At 45.7% G+C, this 23,563-nt stretch overlaps 1 protein-coding gene across 1 annotated transcript in view; it reads right to left on the reverse strand.

Annotated features, from left to right (window-relative positions):
* xrcc5 (X-ray repair complementing defective repair in Chinese hamster cells 5) overlaps positions 1-23,563 on the reverse strand; it is a 296,785-nt gene that overhangs the window by 107,013 nt on the left and 166,209 nt on the right. The window contains exons 9-10 of the mRNA XM_059647633.1: positions 17,373-17,485; positions 7,556-7,618 (exon numbers count right to left, since the gene is read on the reverse strand). Coding sequence (XP_059503616.1) covers positions 7,556-7,618; positions 17,373-17,485 — 176 coding nt within the window. The remainder of the gene's footprint in view (positions 1-7,555; positions 7,619-17,372; positions 17,486-23,563) is intronic.

A 23,563-nucleotide genomic window follows, 5' to 3' on the forward strand; every position in this document is an offset into this window, starting at 1 on the left:
AGAATTGGCTGGCCAACAGAAGACAGCGAGTGGTAGTAGAAGGAAAATATTCTGCCTGGAAGTCAGTGGTGAGTGGGGTTCCACAGGGCTCTGTCCTTGGGCCTCTACTGTTTGTAATTTTTATTAATGACTTGGACGAGGGAATTGAAGGATGGGTCAGCAAGTTTGCAGACGACACAAAGGTCGGAGGTGTCGTTGACAGTGTAGAGGGCTGTTGTAGGCTGCAGCGGGACATTGACAGGATGCAGAGATGGGCTGAGAGGTGGCAGATGGAGTTCAACCTGGATAAATGCGAGGTGATGCATTTTGGAAGGTCGAATTTGAAAGCTGAGTACAGGATTAAGGATAGGATTCTTGGCAGCGTGGAGGAACAGAGGGATCTTGGTGTGCAGATACATAGATCCCTTAAAATGGCCACCCAAGTGGACAGGGTTGTTAAGAAAGCATATGGTGTTTTGGCTTTCATTAACAGGGGGATTGAGTTTAAGAGTCGTGAGATCTTGTTGCAGCTCTATAAAACTTTGGTTAGGCCGCACTTGGAATACTGCGTCCAGTTCTGGGCGCCCTATTATAGGAAAGATGTGGATGCTTTGGAGAGGGTTCAGAGGAGGTTTACCAGGATGCTGCCTGGACTGGAGGGCTTATCTTATGAAGAGAGGTTGACTGAGCTCGGTCTCTTTTCATTGGAGAAAAGGAGGAGGAGAGGGGACCTAATTGAGGTATACAAGATAATGAGAGGCATAGATAGAGTCGATAGCCAGAGACTATTTCCCAGGGCAGAAATGGCTAGCACGAGGGGTCATAGTTTTAAGCTGGTTGGTGGAAAGTATAGAGGGGATGTCAGAGGCAGGTTCTTTACGCAGAGAGTTGTGAGAGCATGGAATGCGTTGCCAGCAGCAGTTGTGGAAGCAAGGTCATTGGGGTCATTTAAGAGACTGCTGGACATGCATATGGTCACAGAAATTTGAGGGTGCATCCATGAGGATCAATGGTCGGCACAACATTGTGGGCTGAAGGGCCTGTTCTGTGCTGTACTGTTCTATGTTCTATGTTCTATGTTTAAATCCATGTATACCACATCCACTGCTCCACCTTCATCCATGTATTTGGTCACCCGTTCAAAGAATTCAACAAGGCTTGCGAGGCATCATCTACCCCTCGCAAATCCACGCTGATTATTACGAATCAAACTGTGCCTTTCCAAGTGATCATAAATCCTGTCTCTCAGGGCCCTTTCCAATAATTTGCCCACCACTGACTTAAGACTAACTGGTCTGTAATTTCCAGGGTTATCCCTGTTCCTTTTTCTCAACAAGGAAATGACGTTTGCCTCTTTCCAACCTTCCGGCACTATACCCGTGGACAGTGAGGATGGAAAGGTCATCGCCAAAGGCCCTACGGTCTCGTCCCTCGCTTCTCATAGAATCCTTGGAAAAATCCCATCAGGCCCAGGGGACTTATCTATCTTTAACTTCCTCAGAATTCCTAGCACATCTTCATGGGTTTCCTCCGGGTGCTCAGGGATCCTCCCACAGTCCAAAGATATGCAGGGTATGTGGATTGGCTATGCTAAATTGCCCATTGTGTTCAAGAATGTGTAGGTTAGGTGGGTTGGAGGTGTATGGGTCTCGGTGGGCTGCTCTGTGGGTTGGTGTGGACTCGTTGGGCTGAAGGGCCTGTTTACACAGTGTAGGGGTTCTATGGTTCTTTACTAACATCAACCTCCTCTAGCCTACGTGCCTGTTTCACAATGTTCTCCTCTACAACAAGGTCCCTCTCAGTTGTGAATACCGAAGAAAAGTATTCATTCAGGACCTCTCCTGTCTCTTTAGGCTCTGTGCACAAATTCCCTTTACAATCCTTGATCAGCCCTACCCTTTCTCTGGTCATTCTCTTGTTCTGCACTTACGTGTAAAAAGCCTTGGAGTTTTCCTTAATCCTATCCGCCAAGGTTTTCGCATGCTCCCTTGTAGCTCTCCTAAGCCCTTTCTTCAGCTCCTTCCTGGCTAACTTGTATCCCTTTGTGCCTTTTCCATTCCTCTTTTCCTAAACCTTACATAATTATCCTTCTTCCTCTTAACCAGTCGTTCGGCCTCTCTCGAGAGCCATGGCTCCCTCACTCGGCCGCATCTTTACTGCCTGATAGGGACAAACATATCAAGTGCATGCAGTATGCATTCCTTAAACAATCTCCACATTTCTGTGGTGCTCTTCCTTGACAGCACCTGTCCCCAATTTATGTTACCCAGTTCTTGCCGAACTGAATTGTAATTACCCTTCCCCCCCGAATTGTAAACTTTACCCTGCTGTATGTACCTGTCCTTATCCATGACTATCGTGAAAGAAACAGAGTTATGATCCCTGCCGCCAAAATGCTCTCCTACCAACAGGTCTAACACTTGACCCAGTTCATGGCCAAGCACCAAATCCAAAGTGGCCTCTGTTCGTGATAATGGGAACTGCAGATGCTGGAGAATCCAACATAATAAAATGTGAGGCTGGATGAACACAGCAGGCCAAGCAGCATCTCAGGAGCACAAAAGCTGACGTTTCGGGCCTGGACCCTTCATCAGAGAGGGGGATGGGGTGAGGGTTCTGGAATAAATAGGGAGAGAGGGGGAGGCGGACCGAAGATGGAGAGAAAAGAAGATAGGTGGAGAGGACAGTATAGGTGGGGAGGTAGGGAGGGGATAGGTCAGTCCAGGGAAGATGGAGAGGTCAAGGAGGTGGGATGAGGTTAGTAGGTAGGAGATGGAGGTGCGGCTTGGGGTGGGAGGAAGGGATGGGTGAGAGGAAGAACAGGTTAGGGAGGCAGAGACAGGTTGGACTAGTTTTGGGATGCAGTGGGTGGAGGGGAAGAGCTGGGCTGGTTGTGTGGTGCAGTGGGGGGAGGGGACGAACTGGGCTGATTTTGGGATGCGGTGGGGGAAGGGGAGATCTTGAAGCTGGTGAAGTCCACATTGATACCATTGGGCTGCAGGGTTCCCAAGCGGAATATGAGTTGCTGTTCCTGCAACCTTCGGGTGGCATCATTGTGGCACTGCAGGAGGCCCATGATGGGCATGTCATCTAAAGAACGGGAGGGGGAGTGGAAATGGTTTGCGACTGGGGAGGTGCAGTTGTTTATTGCGAACCGAGCGGAGGTGTTCTGCAAAGCGGTCCCCAAGCCTCCGCTTGGTTTCCCCAATGTAGAGGGAGCCACACTGGGTACAGTGGATGCAGTATACCACATTGGCAGATGTGCAGGTGAACCTCTGCTTAATACGGAAAGTCATCTTGGGGCCTGGGATAGGGGTGAGGGAGGAGGTGTGGGGGCAAGTGTAGCATTTCCTGCGGTTGCAGGGGAAGGTGCCGGGTGTGGTGGGGTTGGAGGGCAGTGTGGAGCGAACAAGGGAGTCACGGAGAGAGTGGTCTCTCCGGAAAGCAGACAGGGGTGGGGATGGAAAAATGTCTTGGGTGGTGGGGTCGGATTGTAGATGGCGGAAGTGTCCACACCTCAAACCATCTCGGTGTCCGCAGTTATGCACCATCGACCGCATTTCTTTACAAACCGCCTCACTCCCTGTTGTGTCTGTTGGAAGGCCGAATACCTCATCCCCTGAATTATAAATCCTGTTCCTCGCCCCTTACAAAACTAGTTTAAACCATCCCCTACAAGCTGTAGCAAACCTCCCTCCCAGGATATTTGTGCCCTTCCGGTTCAGGTGCAACCCCCCTTACTGTACAGGTCCCATCTTCCCCAGAATGTGTTCCAATTATCCACATTATGGAAGCCCTCCCTCCTATGCCAGCCCTGTAGCCACATGCTTAGCTGCAGTCTCTCCCTATCATCTACCTCGTTATCACGTAGTACTGATAGTAATCCAGAGATAACTACCGTGTTTGACCTGGACTTCAGCTTCCAACCTAACTCCCTGAACACGTTTTTCACATTCTCAGTCCTTTGTCTACCAATGCCATTGGTACCGATGTGTCCCAGGACTGCTAGTTGCTCACCCTCCCCTTTAAGGATTTTGAAGACACAATCGGAGACATCATGGACCCTGGCACCCAGGAGACAACATACCATCCTTTGATCTCATTTGCATCCACAGAACTACCTGTCTGTGCCTCATACTGTTGAATCCCGCACTACAATTGCTCTCCTATTCTCCCCCTTTCCTTTCTTTGCCACAGGGTAAGGTCAGGCTCAGTGCCAGGGTCATCTATTGTACAGTACTGTATTGAATTCTTACTCAGTGTTCATGTAGATTCCGTCAACAGCATTATTCTCATTGATGTTTTCAAAGAAATTCCAGCACGTAAGCTAAACACAGCCTCTTTAGAGATCCACACTGGCTCTTCCTGATCAACCCATCATTTTCCTAGTGACTCTTTAATTCTATTTGAATACTTGTCTCTATTTTATCAAGGAGCCTCACGACTACCTTCCCGAGGTCACCTTGCTGGGTCAGTCAGTGATGCTCATATCCCATGAATGAATTTTAAAAAATTAAAATCCGCGGGTCAAACCGCATTTGGAATACTGAGAGTTAATAGACAATAGACAATAGGCGCAGGGGTAGGCCATTTGGCCCGTCGAGCCAGCACCACCATTCATTATGATCATAGCTGATCATCCACAATCAGTATCCTGTTCCTGCCTTACCCCCATAACCCTTGATTCCACTATCTTTAAGAGATCTGTCTATCTCTTTCTTAAAAGTATCCAGAGAGTTGGCCTCCACTGCCTTCTGGGGCAGAGCATTCCATATATCCACCACACTCTGAGTGAAGAAGTTTTTCCTCAACACTGTCCTAAATGGCCTACCCCTTATTTTTAAACTGTGTCCTCTCGTTCTGGACTCACCCATCAGCGGAAGCATGCTCCCTGCCTCCAGAGTGTCCAATCCCTTAATAATCTTACACGTCTCAAACAGATCCCCTCTCATCCTTCTAAACTCAAGAGTATATAAACCCAGTCGCTCCTATCTTTCAACATATGATAGTCCCGCCATTCCGGGAATCGACCTCGTGAACCTACGCTGCACTCCCTTAATAGCAAGAATGTCCTCCCTCAAATTGGGAGACCAAAACTGCATACAATACTCCAGGTGCGGTCTCACCAGGGCCCTGTACGGCTGCAGAAGGACCGCTTTGCTCCTATACTCAATTCCTCTTGTGATGAAGGCCAGCATGCCATTAGCTTTCTTCACTGCCTGCTGGACCTGCATGCTTGCTTTCATTGACTGATGTACAAGAACACCTAAATCTCGTTGTACTTCCCCATTACCTAACTTGACTCCATTGAGATAGTAATCTGCCTTCCTGTTCTTGCCACCAAAATGGATAACCACACATTTATCCACATTAAACTGCATCTGCCATGCATCCGTCCACTCACCTAGCCTGTCCAAGTCACTCTGAATTCTAATAACATCCTCCTCACATTTCACACTGCCACCCAACTTTGTGTCATCAAAAAATTTGCTAATATTACTTTTAATGCCTTCGTCCATATCATTAAGGTATATTATAAACAGCTGCGGTCCCAGCACCGGACCTTGTGGTACCCCACTAGTCACCGACAGCCAGTCCAAAAGGGACCCGTTTATCACTACTTTTTGTTTCCTGTCAGCCAACCAATTTTCAATCCAAGTCAGTATTTTGCCCCCAAGTTGTTTTGGGCGTGGCATCTAAGTAAGGATTTGCTGGCGTTGGAGGAGGTCCAGAGGATGTTTACAAGAATAATCCCAGAAATGAAGAGCTTTTCATATGAAAAATGGTTGCCGACTCCGGGTCAGTATTCGATGGAGCTTCGAAGGATGAGGGGAGAGATGGATGGAAACTTACTGAAAACTGAGAGGCCGAGAGGGGACATGGAGGTTGAACGGACGACTCCTTTAGAATTGAAATGAGGAGGAATTTCTTCAACTAGAGGGCAGTTAATCTGTGAAATTCATTGCTGCAGAGAGCTGTGGAATCCAAGTCATTGCATTTAAGACACAGCCAGATTGGTTCTGATCAGCAAGGGGTTCGAGTGTTACAGGGAGAAGGTAGGAGAGTGAGGTTAGAAACATATCAGCCATGATTGAAAAGTGAAGTAGAGTCAATGGGTTGAATGGCCAAATTGTGCTTCTATGTTTCGTGCTCACCCAGGTTGACCGGGCTGTTAAGAAGGCATACAGTGTTTTAGCTTTTATTAACAGAGGGATCGAGTTCCGGAATCATGAGGTTATGCTGCAGCTGTACAAAGCTCTGGTATGGCCGCACTTGGAGTATTGCGTACAGTTCTGGTCACCACATTATAAGAAGGATGTGGAGGCTTTGGAAAGGGTGCAGAGGAGATTTACTAGGATGTTGCCTGGTATGGAGGGAAGGTCTTACGAGGAAAGGCTGAGGAACTTGAGGCTGTTTTCGTTAGAGAGAAGAAGGTTAAGAGGTGACTTAATTGAAACATATAAAATAACCAGAGGGTTAGATAGGGTGGATAGGGAGAGCCTTTTTCCTAGGATGGTGACGGCGAACACGAGGGGGCATAGCTTTAAATTGAGGGGTGAAAGATATAGGACAGATGTCAGAGGTAGTTTCTTTACTCAGAGAGTAGTAAGGGAATGGAACGCTTTGCCTGCAACGGTTGTAGATTCGCCAACTTTAGGTACATTTAAGTCGTCATTGGATGAGCATATGGATGTACATGGAATAGTGTAGGTTAGATGGGCTTGAGATCGGTATGACAGGTCGGCATAACATCGAGGGCTGAAGGGCCTGTACTGTGCTGTAATGTTCTATGTTCTATGTCATACGTGGGGGTACAATTAATAGAAATAACTGAAACTGAAACAAAGAATGTAGAGAGAGGCATCAGTAATAAAAAGGGCAAAGCTTACCCCTGGCAACCCTTGGCATCACATCTTCCCTAACATTTTTACCACCAGTCTGATGCCACACTCATCCACACATCATTCAACTAATCTTTAGCAACCATATTCCTATCATTTTTGGTCCAAATTTCTCTACTGTGCACATTCAAAGAACAAAGGAAATTACAGCACAGGAACAGGCCCTTCGGCCCTCCAAGCCTGCGCCGATCCAGATCCTCTGTCTAACCTGTCATCTATTTTCTAAGGGTCTGTGTCCATTTGCTCCCTGCCCATCCATGTACCTGTCCAAATATATCTTAAAAGACGCTAACGTGTCTGCATCTACCACCTCCGCTGGCAACGCGTTCCAGGCACCCACCATCCTCTGTGTAAAGAACTTTCCTCCTCTCACTTTGAACTCATGACCCCCAGTAATTGTGTCCCCCACTCTGGGAAAAAGGTTCTTGCTATTCATTTACTGACAGCAAGTGGCTGATAGATTTCCAAGTTCATTCAGCCTCAAAACAGAATCCCCCAAGCAAGGCTCAATGTTTCAACATTTTAAACTTTTTCTTACATTTGATGAATAAATTTTCCATGGATAATCATACTGAACAAAATGGAAACGCTGAAGGAAACAGAAAGAATGGCACCTGGGAAAACATATTTAAGTTCACGATGGTTAAATTAAGGCTGACAAACATAAGCCTCACCTCATCATCCTTTGCAGCAAACACCTGCAGCACCTGGCGTCCAACATAATAACGCTGCAAAACCTGCAATTCATTTAAAAAGAAAGTAACATCAACTTGAATTTAACTTATATTTATAAAGTTTTACAGGTTAGAATTTTCATGTCCCGAGGTGCTTCAGAACAGCATTATAAAACCAAGCCACAAACATTGATATTAAGGTAGGTGGCCAAAATCCTCTTCAGGACATGTAAATAATCAAAATGACTGACCAGAACTCAAAATACACTGGTGGAGAAAGCAAATTCGCCTCAAGTGCTCCCTAAAACACAATGCAAAATTAAATCTGGCGAGGGTCAAAAAATCAGAGAGCAGTCAACCTTTATTAGAATGGGCAGAATCAATGAGCAACTACTCTGATCACAGAGTGGTTCACAATGACCCATCAGCAACAATTTTTGCAGCATAGGTGAGAAGCCTTAATGCATTGATGGGATTGGTGAAAAGCCTTTTTTCACAAAGGATAGGTGTGAAGTGGTCATCTGCCACCAGGAATTGAAGCCTCAGGTTGGGAAACATCTGTCAGGCTGATGTGGTATGGGAGAAGAGTGGCTGAAAGGGGGATTTGTCAAAGATAAGACTGAATGGAGTGGGGGAGGGCAAGGACAGAAGTTCAGAAGAAAAGAAGGCGTTGAGGAGGCTGCAGTAGGAGGGAAAGTGATGTAAGGTTGCCTGTACGGTGGAGGAGGCTGCAAATACAGCAAACAGGTCGAGGCTGAAAAGGGTAACAAGAGCGGGAGGCATGTTCCATACACAAAAAGCAGGACAAATCAGGTCAATTAGTGCCCCATTCAGTCTACTCTCAATCTTTGGTAATGTGATAGAGGGTGTTATCGACAGTGCTGTCAAGCAGCACTTGCTCAGCGATACCCAATTTGGGATCTGCCAGGGCCATCCAGCTCTTGACTTCATTAATCCCTTGGTCCAAACATGGACAAAAAAGCTGAATTGCAGAGGTAAGATGCGAGTGACAGCCTTTGAAATCAAGACTGCCTTTGGCTGAGTATGGTATCAGAAAGCCTGAGCAAAACTGGAATCAATGGATATCGGGGGAAAATTCTCCACTGGTTAGAGTCTTACTAGGTACATAGAAAGATGATTCAGGATGTTGGAGGTCAGTCATTTCAGCTCCAGGATATCTCTGCAAGAGTTCCACATGCAGTTCTTTGGCCCGCCTATCAAATGACCTTCATTAATGACCTTCCCCACGCTTCATGAGGTCACAAGTCAGGATGCTTGCCAATGATTTTACAATGTTACCTCTTTTAGGATCCTTGCATGCAAGCCATCAGGCCTAGGGGACATGTCTGCCTTAAGCCCCATTAGTTTGTCTAATATTACCACTTTGGATTGAGGACTGGCTGTCTGGCAGAAGGCAGAGAGTTGGGATAAAAGACTCTTTTTCGGAATGGAAACTGGTGACAAGTGGTGTCCCGCAGGGTTCAGTGTTGGGGCCGCAGCTGTTCACTTTATATATTAATGATCTGGTTGAAGGGACTGGGGACATTCTGGCGAAGTTTGCCGATGATACGAAGTTACATGGACAGGCAGGTAGTACAGAGGAGGTGGGGAGGCCGTAGAAAGATTTAGACAACTTAAGAGAGTGGTCCAGGAAATAGCTGATGAAATTCAACGTGAGCAAATGCGAGGTCTTGCACTTTGGAAAAAAAGAATACAGGCATGGACTATTTTCTAAACGGTGAGAAAATTCAGAAAGCCGAAGTACAAAGGGATCTGGGAGTGCTAGTCCAGGATTCTCTAAAGGTTAACTTGCAGGTAGAATCCGTGGTTAAGAAAGCGAATGTTATGTTGTCACTTATATACAACATAGAACATTACAGCACAGTAGAGGCCCTTCGGCACTCGATGTTGTGCCGACCCGTCATACCGATCTCAAGCCCATCTAACCTACACTATTCATTGTGCGTCCATATGCTTGTCCAATGACGACTTAAATGTACCTAAAGTTGGCGAATCTACTACCGTTGCAGGCAAAGCGTTCCATTCCCTTACTACTCTCTGAGTAAAGAAACTACCTCTGACATCTGTCCTATATCTTTCACCCCTCAATTTAAAGCTATGCCCCCTCGTGCTCGCCGTCACCATCCCAGGAAAAAGGGTCTCCCTATCCACCGTATCTAACCCTCTGATTATTTTATATGTTTCAATTAAGTCACCTCTCAACCTTCTTCTCTCTAATGAAAACAGCCTCAAGTCCCTCAACCCTTCTTCGTAAGACCATCCCTCCATACCAGGCAACATCCTAGTAAATCTCCTCTGCACCCTTTCCAAAGCTTCCACATCCTTCTTATAATACGGTGACCAGAACTGTACACAATACTCCAAGTGTGGCTGCACCAGAGTTTTGTACAGCTTCACCATATCTCAAGAGGGTTGGAATATAAAAGCAGCGATCTGCTTCTGAGACTTTACAAAGCTCTAGTTAGGCCCCATTTAGAATGCTGTGTCCAATTTTGTGCCCCACATCTCAGGAAGGACATACTGGCGCTGGTGCGTGTCCAGCAGAGATTGACACGGATGATCCCTGGAATGGTAGGTTTAACGTGTGAGGTGATGCACTTTGGTAGGTGTAACCAGAAGGCAAAGTACTGGGCTAATGGTAAGATTCTTAGTAGTGTAGATGAGCAGAGAGATCTCGGTGTCCATGTACACAGATCCTTGAAAGTTGCCACCCAGGTTGACAGGGCTGTCAAGAAGGCATACAGTGTTTTAGCTTTTATTAATAGAGGGATCGAGTTCCGGAACCAAGAGGTTATGGTGAAGCTGTACAAAACTCTGGTGTGGCCGCACTTGGAGTATTGTGTACAGTTCTGGTCACCGCATTATAAGAAGGATGTGGAAGCTTTGGAAAGGGTGCAGAGGAGATTTACTAGGATGTTGCCTGGTATGGAGGGATGGTCTTACGAGGAGAGGCTGAGGGACTTGAGGCTGTTTTCATTAGAGAGAAGAAGGTTGAGAGGTGACTTAATTGACACACATAAAATAATCAGAGGGTTAGATGGGGTGGATGGGGAGAGCCTTTTTCCTAGGATGGTGACGGCGAGCATGAGGGGGCATAGCTTTAAATTGAGGGGTGAAAAATATAGAACAGATGTCAGAGGCAGTTTCTTTACTCAGAGAGTAGTAAGGGAATGGAACGCTTTGCCTGCAACGGTAGTAGATTCGCCAACTTTAGGTACATTTAAGTCGTCATTGGACAAGCATATGGACGTAGGTGGAATAGTGTAGGTTAGATGGGCTTGAGATCGGTATGACGGGTCGGCACAACATCGAGGGCCGAAGGGCCCGTACTGTGCTGTAATGTTCTATGTTCTATGTAACGTATGATGAACGGCTAAGGATCCTGGGGTTGTATTCATTAGAGTTTAGAAGGTTGAGGGGAGATCTAATAGAAACATACAAGGTAATGCATGGTTTAGAAAGGGTGGATGCTGGGAGGTTGTTTCCGTTAGGTGGGGAGACTAGGACCTGTGGGCACAGCCTTAGAATTAGAGGGGGTAAATTTAGAACGGAAGACAGGAGACATTTCTACAGCCAGAGAGTAGTGGGCCTGTGCAATTCATTGCCATGGAGTGCAGTGGAGGCCGGGACGTTAAATGTCTTCGAGGCAGAGATCGATAAATTCTTGATTTCGCAAGGAATTAAGGGCTACGGGGAGAGTGCGGGTAAGTGGAGTTAAAATACACACCAGCCATGATTAAATGACGGAGTGAACGCGATGGGCCGAATGGCCTTATTTCCACCTCTGTGTCTTATGGTAATACTACGTAATGCCTCCCCAGAAACCCTTAGTTTTAATGGAATGTTTGAAATATATTCCACTATAAACATTTCCTTGTTTCCCACAACCGTCTCCTCAGGTTCATTTTCTAAGGGGCTTATATCACTGACTTCACTCCTCCTTTTAACATATTTAAAGAAGTGCTTCTCAGTTTCTATGTTGCTTGCTGGTTTGCCCTCATGGTTTATTTTCTCCATCCTTATTATCGTTTTAGTCTTTCTCTGCTGGATTTTTTAAATTCATTTCTGGGAATGTGGGCAGTGCCTGCTGGGCAGCATTTCTTGCCCATCCCTAGCTGCCCCTTGAGAAGCTGGTGGTGAGCCTGCCTTTTTGAACCACTGCATTCCTCCTTCTGTGGGTTGACCCACAATGCTATTAGGGAGGGAATTCCAGGATGTTGATCCAAGGACAGTGAAGGAATGTGATATATTTCCAAGTCAGGATGGTGACTCACTTGGGCAGGAACTTGGAGGTGATGGTGTTCCCATATATCCACTGCTTGTCCTTCTAGATGGAAGGGTCCATGGGTTTGAAAGGTGCTGTCTGAGGATCTTTGGTGAATTTCTGCCGTGCATCCTGTAGATAGTACACACTGCTGCTACTGAGCGTTGGTGGTGGAGGGAGTGGAAGTCCAGTTGAGTTTCTGGTCAACGGTAACCCCGCAGGTATTGATAGTGGGGATTCAGTGATGGTAACACTACTGAATGTCTAGGGGTGGTGGTTAGATTGGCTCTTTTTGGTGATGGTCATAGCCTGGCATTTGTGTGGCGCGAATGTAATTTGCCAATAGTCAGCCCAAGCCTGGACATTGTCCAGATCTTGTTGTATGTGAAGTTGGTCTGCTTCAGTGTCTGTGGAGTCACGAATGGTGCTGAACATTGTGTAATCATTGGTGAACATCCCCAATTCTGACCTTATGAAGGCGGGAAGTTCACTGATGAAGCAGCTAAAGATGGTTGGACCAAGGACGCTATCCTGAGGAACACCTGCACAGATGTCCTGGAGCTGGGATGATTGACATCCCACAACCATGACCGTCTTCCTATATGTCAGATAGGGCTCCAACCACCGGATCGTTTGCCCCCGATACCCACTGGTTCCAGTTTTGCTAGGGCTCCTTGATGCCACACTCAGTAGAATGCAGCTTTGACATCAAGGGCTGTCACTCTCACCTCACCTCTGGAATTCACCTCTTCTGTCCATTTTTGAACCAAGGCTGTAATGAAATCAGGAGCTGGGCGTCGCTGAGCAGGTTATTTCTGAGTAGGTGCTGCTTGATAGCACTGTTGATGACAGCTTCTGTCATTTTACTGATGATCAAGAGTAGACTGATGGGGCGATAACTGGCCAGGTTGGATTTGTCCTGCTTTTCGTATACAGGACATTCTTGGGCAATTATCCATATTGTCGGGTAGATACCAGTGTGTAACTGTACTGGAACAACTTGGCTAGGGCAGTGGCAAGTTCTGGAGCACAAATCTTCAGGACTATTGCCAGAATGTTGTCAGGGCCTGTAGCCTTTGCAGTATCCAGTGTCTCCAGCCATTTCTTGATATCACGTGAGTGAACTGAATTGGCTGAAGACTGGTATGTTTAATGCTTTGTACCACTGGAGAAGGCTGAGATGGATCATCCACTCGGCACTTCTGGCTGAAGATTGCTGCGAATGTTTAGTCTTATCTTTCGCACTGATGTGCTGGGCTCTTCCATCATTAAGGATGGAGATATTTGGGGACCCTCCTCCTCCAGTGTTGTTTAGTTGTCCACTACCATTCACGACTGGATGTGGCAGGACTGTAGAGCTTAGATCTGATCCATTGGTTGTGGGGTTGCTTAGCTCTGTCTGTCACTTGATGCTTTCGTTGTTTGGTGTGCAAGTAGTCCTGTTTGCTGGCTTCACCAGGTTGACACTTCATCTTCAGGTATGCCTGGTGTTGCTCCTGGCATGCCCTCCTGCACTCTTCACTGAACCAGGGTTGCTACTGTGGCTTGATGGTAAACAGTGAGTGGGGTCATAACGTTACAGATTGTGTTGGAGTACAATTCTGCTGCTGCTGGCAGCCCATAGCACCTCATGGATGCCCAGTCTTGAGTTTCTAGATCTGTGCAAAGTCTACCCCATTTAGAATGGTGATAGTGCCACATAACATAATGGAGGTGAGACTTCCTTCCCACAAGGACTTTGCGATGGTCACTCTTACTGACACTGTAACGGACAGATGCAACTGCAGCTGGCAGATTAGTAAGGATGAGGTCAAGTATGTTTTTCCCTCATCACCAGCCGCAGACCCAGTCTAGCAGCTATGTCCTTTTGGACCTGACCAGCTCAATCAATAGTACTGCTGCCAAGCCACTCTTGGTAGTGGACATTGAAATCCCACGCCCAGAGTACATTTTGTGCCCTTGCCATTCTCAGTGCTTCCTCTAAGTGTTGCTTAACAGGGAGGAGTACTGACTGATCAGCCGAGGGAAGACGGTATGTGGTTATCAGCAGGATGTTTCCTTGCCCCTATTTAACTTGACACCATGAGACTTCATGGAGTCTGGAGTCAATGTTGAGGACTCCTAGAGCAATGCCCTCCTGACTGTAAACCACTGTGCCACCCCCTTTGCTGGGTCTGTCCTGCCAGTGAGACAGGAAATAGCCAAGGATGATGACAGTGGTTAAAATAGTATCAGAGATAATGGGAACTGCAGATGCTGGAGAATCCAAGATAATAAAATGTGAGGCTGGATGAACACAGCAGCTCAAGCAGCATCTCAGGAGCACAAAAGCTGACGTTTCGGGCCTAGACCCTTCATCAGAGATCTCATGAAGGGTCTAGGCCCGAAACGTCAGCTTTTGTGCTCCTGAGATGCTGCTTGGCCTGCTGTGTTCATCCAGCCTCACATTTTATTATCTATGATGACAGTGGTGTCTGGGACATTGTCTGTAAGGTATGATTCTGTGAGTATAACTATGTCAGACTGTGGCTTTGATTAATCTGTGAGCAGCTCTCCCAATTTCGGCTCTAAACCCCAGATGTTAGGTGAGGAGAACTTTGCATGGTTGACAGGGCTGGTTCTGCTGTTGTCTTTTCTGGTGTCTCAGTCGATGCCAGGTAATCCATCCAGTCCATTTCTTTGAGTTTTTGTAGCGTTTGATACATCTGAGTGGCTTGCTAGGCCATTTCAGACGGCAGTTGAGAGTCAACCACATTGCCGCGGGTCTGGAATCACATATACGCCAGACCCGGGGAGGGTGGCAGATTTTCTACCCTGAAGGAGATTGTTGAACTAGATGGGTTTTTCCAACAATCAGCAATGATTTCATGGTGATCAGTCGGTTCTTAATTCCAGGCTTCTCTTTTGTATTCCAATCCCACCATCTGCCATCATGGGATTCGAACTCAGGTCCCCAGAACATCAGCTGGATTTCTGCATTTATAGTCTAGCGATAATACCACTGGGCCGTCCCATAACTTGAATTTATCCCAGTCTTTGGGCTATTACTGACTTTATTCAGCTGCTGTTCCTGTCTCATAGAATCACAGTCTCTCCGTTAACCATGTTTCTGCTTGAAAGACCTATCAATAGCCTCTTCCATCACTTTGTCTACGATCAACATTAGAATAAATTAAAACAAAGAAATATCAAGGCTGAAAAACTGAAACAAAACCAAAACTGCTGAAGAAATTCAGTAGGGTAGGCAATGGGCTAGTGGTATTATCGCTAAACTATTAATGCAGAAACCCAGCTGATGTTCTAGGAACCTGGGTTTGAATCCTACCACGGCAGATGGTGAGATTGGAATTCAAAGAAAAAGGAGCAGGCTCCACAAATATCCCCATCCTCAATGATGGAAGAGCCCAGCACATCAATGCAAAAGATAAGGCTGAAGCATTCACAGCAATCTTCAGCCAGAAGTGCCGAGTAGATGATGAATCTCGGCCTCCTCCAGTGGTCCCCAGCATTGCAGATACCATTGCAGATTAAAATGCCAAGGCATTGTAGATAATCTACTAAATGCAGGCAAATGGGATTAGTACAGTTTCGTCTTTGTGAGCCAAGGGCCTGTTCCTATCCTGTCTAACTCCATGACTAAGGTTTCAGTGAGCTATTTTCTTGAAAGTCACAGCAGCGTTAATTAAATCTTTCAAATTAAATCAGAGAGCTGAGAAGAGCCAGGAGGAGACATGAGAAGTTGTTGGCGGATAGGATCAGGGTAAACCCTAAGGCTTTCTATAGGTATTTAAGGAATAAAAGAATGACAAAAGAAGAATTAGGCCCAATCAAGGATAGTAGTGGGAAGTTGTGTGTGGAGTCAGATGAGATAGGGGAAGCGCTAAATGAATATTTTTCAACAGTATTCACTCTAGAAAACGACAATGTTGTTGAGGACAATACTGAGATACAGGCTACTAGACTAGGTGGGATTGAGGTTCTCACGGAAGAGGTATTAGAAATCCTTCAGAAGGTGAAGATAGATAAGTTCCCTGGGCCGGATGGGATTTATCCTGTGTTCCTCTGGGAAGCCAGGGAGGAGATTGCCGAGCCTTTGGCATTGATCTTTAACTTGTCATTGTCTACAGGAATAGTGCCAGATGACTGGAGGATAGCAAATGTGGTTCCCCTGTTCAAGAAGGGGAGTAGAGACAACCCTGGTAATTATAGACCAGTGAGTCTTACCTCAGTTGTTGGTAAAGTGTTGGAAAAGGTTATAAGGGACAGGATTTATAATCATCTAGAAAAGAATAAATTGATTAGGGATAGTCAGCACGGTTTTGTGAAGGGAAGGTCATGCCTCACAAACCTTATTGAGTTCTTTGAGAAGGTGACCAAACAGGGAGATGAGAGTAAACCGGTTGATGTGGTGTATATGGATTTCAGCAAGGCGTTCGATAAGGTTCCCCACAATTCCTCCAATCTTAATGTTTGACAAAATTTTCAGCACATCAGCTTCCTCTATCTCTATCCATTCCAGCATGCACACCTGCTCTTCAAAGGTTTCATTCACTACAAAGTTCGTTTCTTTTGTAAAGACAGAAGCAAAAAACTCATTTAGGGCTTCCCCTACCTCCTCAGACTCCACACACAAGTTCCCTATGCTATCCCTGATCGGCCCTACTCTTTCTTTGACCATTCTCTTATTCCTCACGTAAGTGTAAAATGCCTTTGTGTCCTCCCTAATTCGTTCTGCCAAGCCTTTCTCGTGCCCCCTCCTGGCTCTCCTCAGACCATTTTTGAGCTCCTTCCTCGCCTGCCTGTAATCCTCTAGAGCTGAGCTTGACCCTAGCTTCCTCTACCTTATGTAAGCTACCTTCTTCCTTTTGACGAGAAGCTCCACCGCTCTCATCATCCAAGGTTCCTTTATCTTACCCCTTCTTGCCTGTCTCAGAGGGACATATTTATTCATCACTCGCAACTGTTCCTTAAACAGTCTCCACATGTCTATAGTGCCTTTACCATGGAACAATTGCTCCCAGTCCATGCTTCCTAACTCATGTCTAATCGCATCATAGTTTCTTCTTCCCCAATTAAATATCCTCCCATTTTGCCTAATCCTCTCCTTCTCCTTAGCTATGTAGAATGTGAGGCAGTTATGGTCACTATCACCAAAATGCTCTCCCACCACAAGATCTGATACCTGCCCCAGCTCGATTCCGAGCACCAAGTCTAGAATGGCCTCTCCCCTCGTTGGCCTGTCAACGTACTGAGTTAGGAAACCCTCCTGAACACACCTTTCAAAAAGAGCTCCATTAGTAAGGGAATGGAACGCTTTGCCTGCAATGGTAGTAGATTCGCCAACTTTAGGTACATTTAAGTCGTCATTGGACAAACATATGGACGTACATGGAATAGTGTAGGTTAGATGGGCTTGAGATCGGTATGACAGGTCAGCACAACATCGAGGGCCGAAAGGCCTGTACTGTGCTGTAATGTTCTATGTTAAGTGTACTCTGAGGAACACAGCACATTTTTTAAATTAACATTTACCTGTGCAGATTTGGTAAATCCAAGAACACTGAAGCATTTCCCATCTGTTTTATACTTCATCTGCTCTTGATCTACTTGTGAAAACGGGATAATGTCACTACCATAGCGAAAACCTGAAGAATAAAATCAGAGCACTTTTAGTAAACTAAAACATTCTAAAGCACTTAACAATGTACATAACAAACAAAATTTACTTAAAGCCAAAATCATAGAGAACAAAATCTTAGAAGCGTTACAACATGGGTGGCATGGTAGCTCAGTGGACCCGGGTTCAATTCCAGCCTCGGGCGACTGTCTGCAGAGTTTGCACATTCTCCCCGTGTCTGTGTGGGTTTCTTCCGGTTGCTCTTGTTTCCTCCCACAGTCCAAAGATGTGCAGGCTAGGTGGATCGGCCATGCTAAATTGCCCATAATGTTCAGGGGGGTGTGGGTTATAGGGGGATGGGTCTGGGTGGGACGCTGCAAGAGGCGGTGTGGACTTGTTGGGCCGAAGGGCCTGTTTCCACACTGCAGGGAATCTAATCTAATGGAAACGGCCATTCAGTCCCTGACATTCATCCCAGCTCAACGACACCCATTCCTCCACCATTTCCTGGTAGTCAAAAGAACAAAGATCAAAGAAAATTACAGCACAGTAACAGGCCCTTCGGCTCTTCAAGCCCACACCGGCATGCTGCATGTCACAACTAAAACCCCTTACCCTTCCGGGGACTGTATCACTCTGTTCCCACCTTATTCGTACATTTACCAAAAGGCCCTTTAAAACCACTATCGTATCGCTTCCAATACATCCCCTGCCAGCGAGTTCCAGGCACCTACCAACCTTCGAATAAAAAACTTGCCTCGTACATCACCTTTAAACCTTGCCCCATGCACCTTAAACCTACGGCCCTGACTCTTCCACCCTGGGGAAAAGCTTCTGACTGTCCACATGCCTTTCATAATCTAGTTGACCTCTATTAGGTCGCTCCTTCATTCCAGTGAGAACAATGCATGTTTCTCCAACCTCTCCTCAGAGCTAATGCCCTCCATACCAGGCAACATCCTAGTAAATCTTTTCTGTACCCTCTCCAAAGCCACCACATCCTTCTGGTACTGTGGCGACCAGAAATGAACACAATATTCCAAATGTGGCCTGACTAAGGTTCCATAAAACTGCAATATTAAATGCCAATTTTTAAACTCAATGCCCCAGCCGATGAAGTCAAGCGTGCCATATGCCTTGTTGATGGACTTTCTTCACCTGCGTTGCCACTTGCAGTGACTTGTGTACCTGTGCACCCAGATCCATCTGCATATCAGTAATCTTAAGAGTTCTGCCATTGTCATGTTGTCATGCAGGTTGATAGGGTTGTTAAGAAGGCGTACAGTGTATTAGGTTTTATTGGTAGAGGGACCGCGTTTTGGAGCCATGAGGTCATGTTGCAGCTGTACAAAACTCTAGTGCAGCCGCACTTGGAGTATTGTGTACAGTTGGGTCACCGTATTATAGGAAGGATGTGGAAGCATTGGAATGAGTGCAGAGGAGATTTACCAGGATGTTGCCTGCTACGGAGGGAACATCTTATGAGGAAAGGCTGAGGACTTGAGGCTGTTTTCATTAGAGAGAAGAAGGCTAAGAGGTGACTTAATAGAGACATACAAGATGATCAGAGGATTAGATAGGGTGGACAGTGAGAGCCTTTTTTCCTCGGATGGTGATGGCTAATACGAGGGGACATAGCTTTAAATTGAAGGGTGATAGTGATAGATGTCGGTGGTAGGTTCTTTACTCAGAGTAGTAAGGGCATGGAATGCCCTACCTGCAACAGTAGTAGACTCACTAACTTTAAGGGCATTTAAATGGTCATTGGATAACATATGGATGATAATGGAATAGTGTAGGTTAGATGGGCTTCAGATTGGTTTCACAGGTCGGCGTAACATTGAAGGCCGAAGAGCCTGTACTGTGCTGTCATGTTCTGTTTTATGTAAGACATGACCTTCCCTTCACAAAACCATGTTGCCTCTTGCCAGTATGCCCACCAATTTGCAATTGAAAGTAAATTCTGTCTTGAAGAATCCTCTCCAATAATTTCCCTACCACTGTGCAAGGCTCATTGGCCTGTAATTAGTTGGATTATCCCTGCCACCCTTCTTAAACAAAGTAACAACATTGGCAATTCTCCAATCCTCTGGGACCTGTGGCCAGAGAGGACACAAAGATTTCCCCCAAGGTCCCAGCAATTTCCTCCCTTGCCTCTCTCAGTATTCTGCGGTATATCCCATCAGGCTCTGGGGACTTGTCTACCTTCATGTTTTTTAAGACCTGCAATACCTTCTCCCTTTTGATCTCAACATGATCCAAACTACCTACACACCCTTCCCCAGATCATCATCTACCAAGTCCTTTTCCATGGGGAATACTAATGCAAAGTACTCATTTAATACCTCACCTATTTCCTCTGGCTCCACACATAAATTCCCTCCCCTATCCCTGAGTGGGCCAACCCTCTCCCTGGCTCCCTCTTGTGCATTATATATATAATACATACATATAAAAAGCCTTGGGATTTTCCTTAATCCTGTTGGCTAATGACTTAGCATGACCTCTTTTCGCCCTCCTGAGTCCTTGCTTAAGTTTCTTTCAACTTTCCTCATATTCCACCCGTACTTCGTGTGTTCCCAGCCTCCAATCTTTAATAAATGCTCCCTTTTCCTTTTTGATTTGGCTCACAAAGTTATTCAAAGTTCCCTAAACTTGCCATACTTATCTTTCATCCTTACAGAAACATGCAAGACCTGAGTTCCCAGCAACTTGTACTTGAAAGCCTACCACATACCATATGTTGATTTGCCCTCAAAATCTGTCTGCAATCTATATTTTTCAGTTCTTCCCTAATCTTGTTGTAGTTCGCGTTCCCCCAATTTAGCACCTTCACCTGACAATTACACCTACCTTTATCCATCAGTACCTTAAAGCTTACAGAATTGTATCACTGTTCCCAAGTTGCTCGCCTACTGAGATATCAACCATCTGGTGAGGCTCATTCTCCAATACTGAGTCCAACTAGGAACGAGGCCGTACTGGACAATCTACATACTGTTTCAAGAAGCTCTTTTGGATGCTCCTTACAAACTCTGCCCCAAGCACTAAGTCAGTCCCAGTCAATACACGGGAAGGTAAAATCGCCCACAACAATGCTGTTATTTTTACATCTTGCGAAAATCTGCCTACATATCTGTTTTTCTATGTCCCGCTGGCTTTTGGGAGGCCTACATTAAACCTCAAAAATTGTGACTGCAGCCTTCCTGTTCCTGAGCTCTACCCATATTGTCTGGCTGTATCAGCCATCCAAGGTGTCCTCCCGCAGTGCAGCTGCGATTTTCTCCTTAATAAGTAGTGGAACTCCCCCATCCCTTTTACATCCCCTCTATCCTGCCTGAAACATCTGTGTCCTGGAATGCTAAACTACTGATCCTGTCTCTCCCTTCACCAGGTCTCTGTATAATAGCAACAACATCATAGTTCCAAGTACTAAGCCAAGCTCTAAGTTCATCTGCCTTACCTGTTACACTTCTCGCATTGAAACAGATGCACTTCAGTCCACCAGACTTGCTTTGATCAGAAACCACACCCTGCCTGCTCTTCCTCTGAGTCTTACTGGCCCTAGTCTCTAGTTCCCTTTCAGTCTATTCACCTTTGCTTTGGTTCCCAACCCCCTGCCAAGCTAGTTTAAATCCTCCCGAGTGACATCAGCAAAACTTGCAGCCAGAATATTTGTGCCCCTCCAGTTTACATCCAACCGTCCTTCTTGTACCGGCCCTATGTGCCCTAGAAGAGATCCCAATGGTCCAGATATCTGAAATCCTCCCTCCTACACCAACTGTTTAGCCACATGTTAAGCTGTACTATCCTCCTATTTCTAGTCTCACTGGCACGTGGCACAGGGAGTAATCCCGAGATTACAACCTTGGAGGTCCTGTTTTTTAACTTTATACCTAACTCCCTGAACTGCTGCTGCAGGACCTTGCCACTCATCCTACCTATGTCGTTCGTACCAACATGTACCACGACCTCTGGCTGTTCACTCTCTCCTTTCAGAATGCTTTCTACCCGTTCAGAGACATCCTGGACCCTGGCACCTGGCACCAGGGAGGCAACATGCCATCCTGGATTCTCTTTTACATTCACAGAAGCACCTATCTGTACCTCTGAATTGTCACTTGACAACAACACCTTCGCAAATGACCTTCTGGAAACAGTGACTGCACTTGAGGCAGCATGGTTGCTCAGTGGTTAGCACTGCAGCCTCACAGCGCCAGGGACCTGGGTTTGATTCCACCCTCGGGCAACTGTCTGTGCCGAGTTTGCACATTCTCCCCATGTCTGAGTGGGTTTCCTCTGGGTGTTCCAGTTTCCTCCCACAGTCCAAAGATGTGCAGGTTAGGTGGACTGGCCATGCTAAATTGCCCGTAGTGTTTAGGGGTGAGTGGGTTATAAGGGGATGGGTCTGGGTGGGATGCTGCACTGTTGCAGATTTTCCCCATGTCAGCCAATCAACATCATCACTTTGCTGCCCTCTTCCAGGTCCTGATTTCTTTTTATGTACCCAATAATTTTGAAGTGCTCAGCCCCAGATTCTCCAATCTATCCATGTAATGATATTCCTCATGCCTGAAATAATTCTCGTAAATCTTTTCTGCATCCTCACTATTGCCTTCACATTTTTCCTAAAGTACAGTGCCAGCACTGGACGTAATACTCCAACTGAGACGAAACCAGTGCGTTAAACAGGTTTGTCATAACTTTCTTCTTTCTGTACTTGATGCCTCTATTCATAAGGCCCAGTGGGACATGGTATGTTTTGTTAACAGCTTTCTTAACTGATCTCCAATGATATATGCACACATACTACCCCCCCAACCTTTCTGCTCTTGGGCAATGTTTATTGTATATTGTTTCACCCTATTCTTTTACCATAAGGATAGAAATAGTTTTAGCAAGTCACTCTTCTGCATAAAATTCATCAGCCACTTGTGCAACAATTCCAGCTTGTCTATGTAGTTATAAAGTCTGTTAATGCCCTCTGTTTAACAAATACATCTATATGCTGAATTAGGCAGCAAAAGGCTTTCAGAAATTTACAAGGATTTTACTGTACATCTGTAGTTTAATACAAACACCAGCTTCCACCTTTCTCTTCTCTATTCTTTCCTTGTACAGAAGCCAAGATGCACTTGGAATGAATCCAGATCTTTCATTTATACCAAATAAACCCACCACCAACTTAACAATTTTCCAATTAATCAAAACACACTGCCCACTGGGACACTGTAAGATCCCAGCCCTATAATTTCTTTTTAAAAAATATTTATTCTTTCAATCAGCCTAATTAGTGCATTAACCATTATTGATGTTTAATCAGCTCATTTTGTCATGTTATGATGCCTCTAAAGTATTTGAGACTTGAACCCAGGTTGTGTGTCCCAGAAGTATGAACACTACCACTGCTCCACAGTAGTGCAAGAACCCAGCTTTTCTTTCCTCCTCTGGGGTCCACACACAACAGTGACTTTTGCATGTGAACTCTGCTCTTTTTACTACAGATGTTGGGAATCCGAAACAAACACAAAATGCTGCAGAAACTCATTAGGTCTGACAGCATGTGACACTGAAACAGAGATAAAGTTTTCAGTCCCGTATTGCTTTTTGGAACTTTAATACTTGAAAGGAAAAGAAAGTGTTAAAGAAGAGTTATACTGGACTCAGCTCCACTTAACTGTCTGCTCATCATAACCCTTAACTCCTTTACTGTTCAAAACAAACTATTGTTGCTTTAAAAAAAATTCTACAAAGGTAGCCTCAACTGCTTCACTGGGCAGGGAATTCCACAGATTCATAGCCCTTAGGGTGAAGAAGTTCCTCAACTCAGTTCTAAATCTGCTCTCAGTTCCAGTTTAACCTGTCAGCAGAAACAGCCTGCCTGCTTCAGTCTTAACTATTCTTTTCATAATTTTATATGTTTCTATAAAATCCACCCACCCCACCTTTCACTCTTCTAAATTCCAGTGAGCATACTCCCAATATACTCAATTTATCCTCTTAAGCCAACCCTCCCAACTCTGGAATCAACCTAGTCAACCTCTTCTGCACCCCCTTCAGAGTGAGTACATCCTTTCTCAAGTGAGCCCAAAACCATATAAAGTAC

Source organism: Stegostoma tigrinum, chromosome 7 (assembly GCF_030684315.1).
Source record: "Stegostoma tigrinum isolate sSteTig4 chromosome 7, sSteTig4.hap1, whole genome shotgun sequence".
Taxonomy (NCBI): domain Eukaryota; kingdom Metazoa; phylum Chordata; class Chondrichthyes; order Orectolobiformes; family Stegostomatidae; genus Stegostoma; species Stegostoma tigrinum.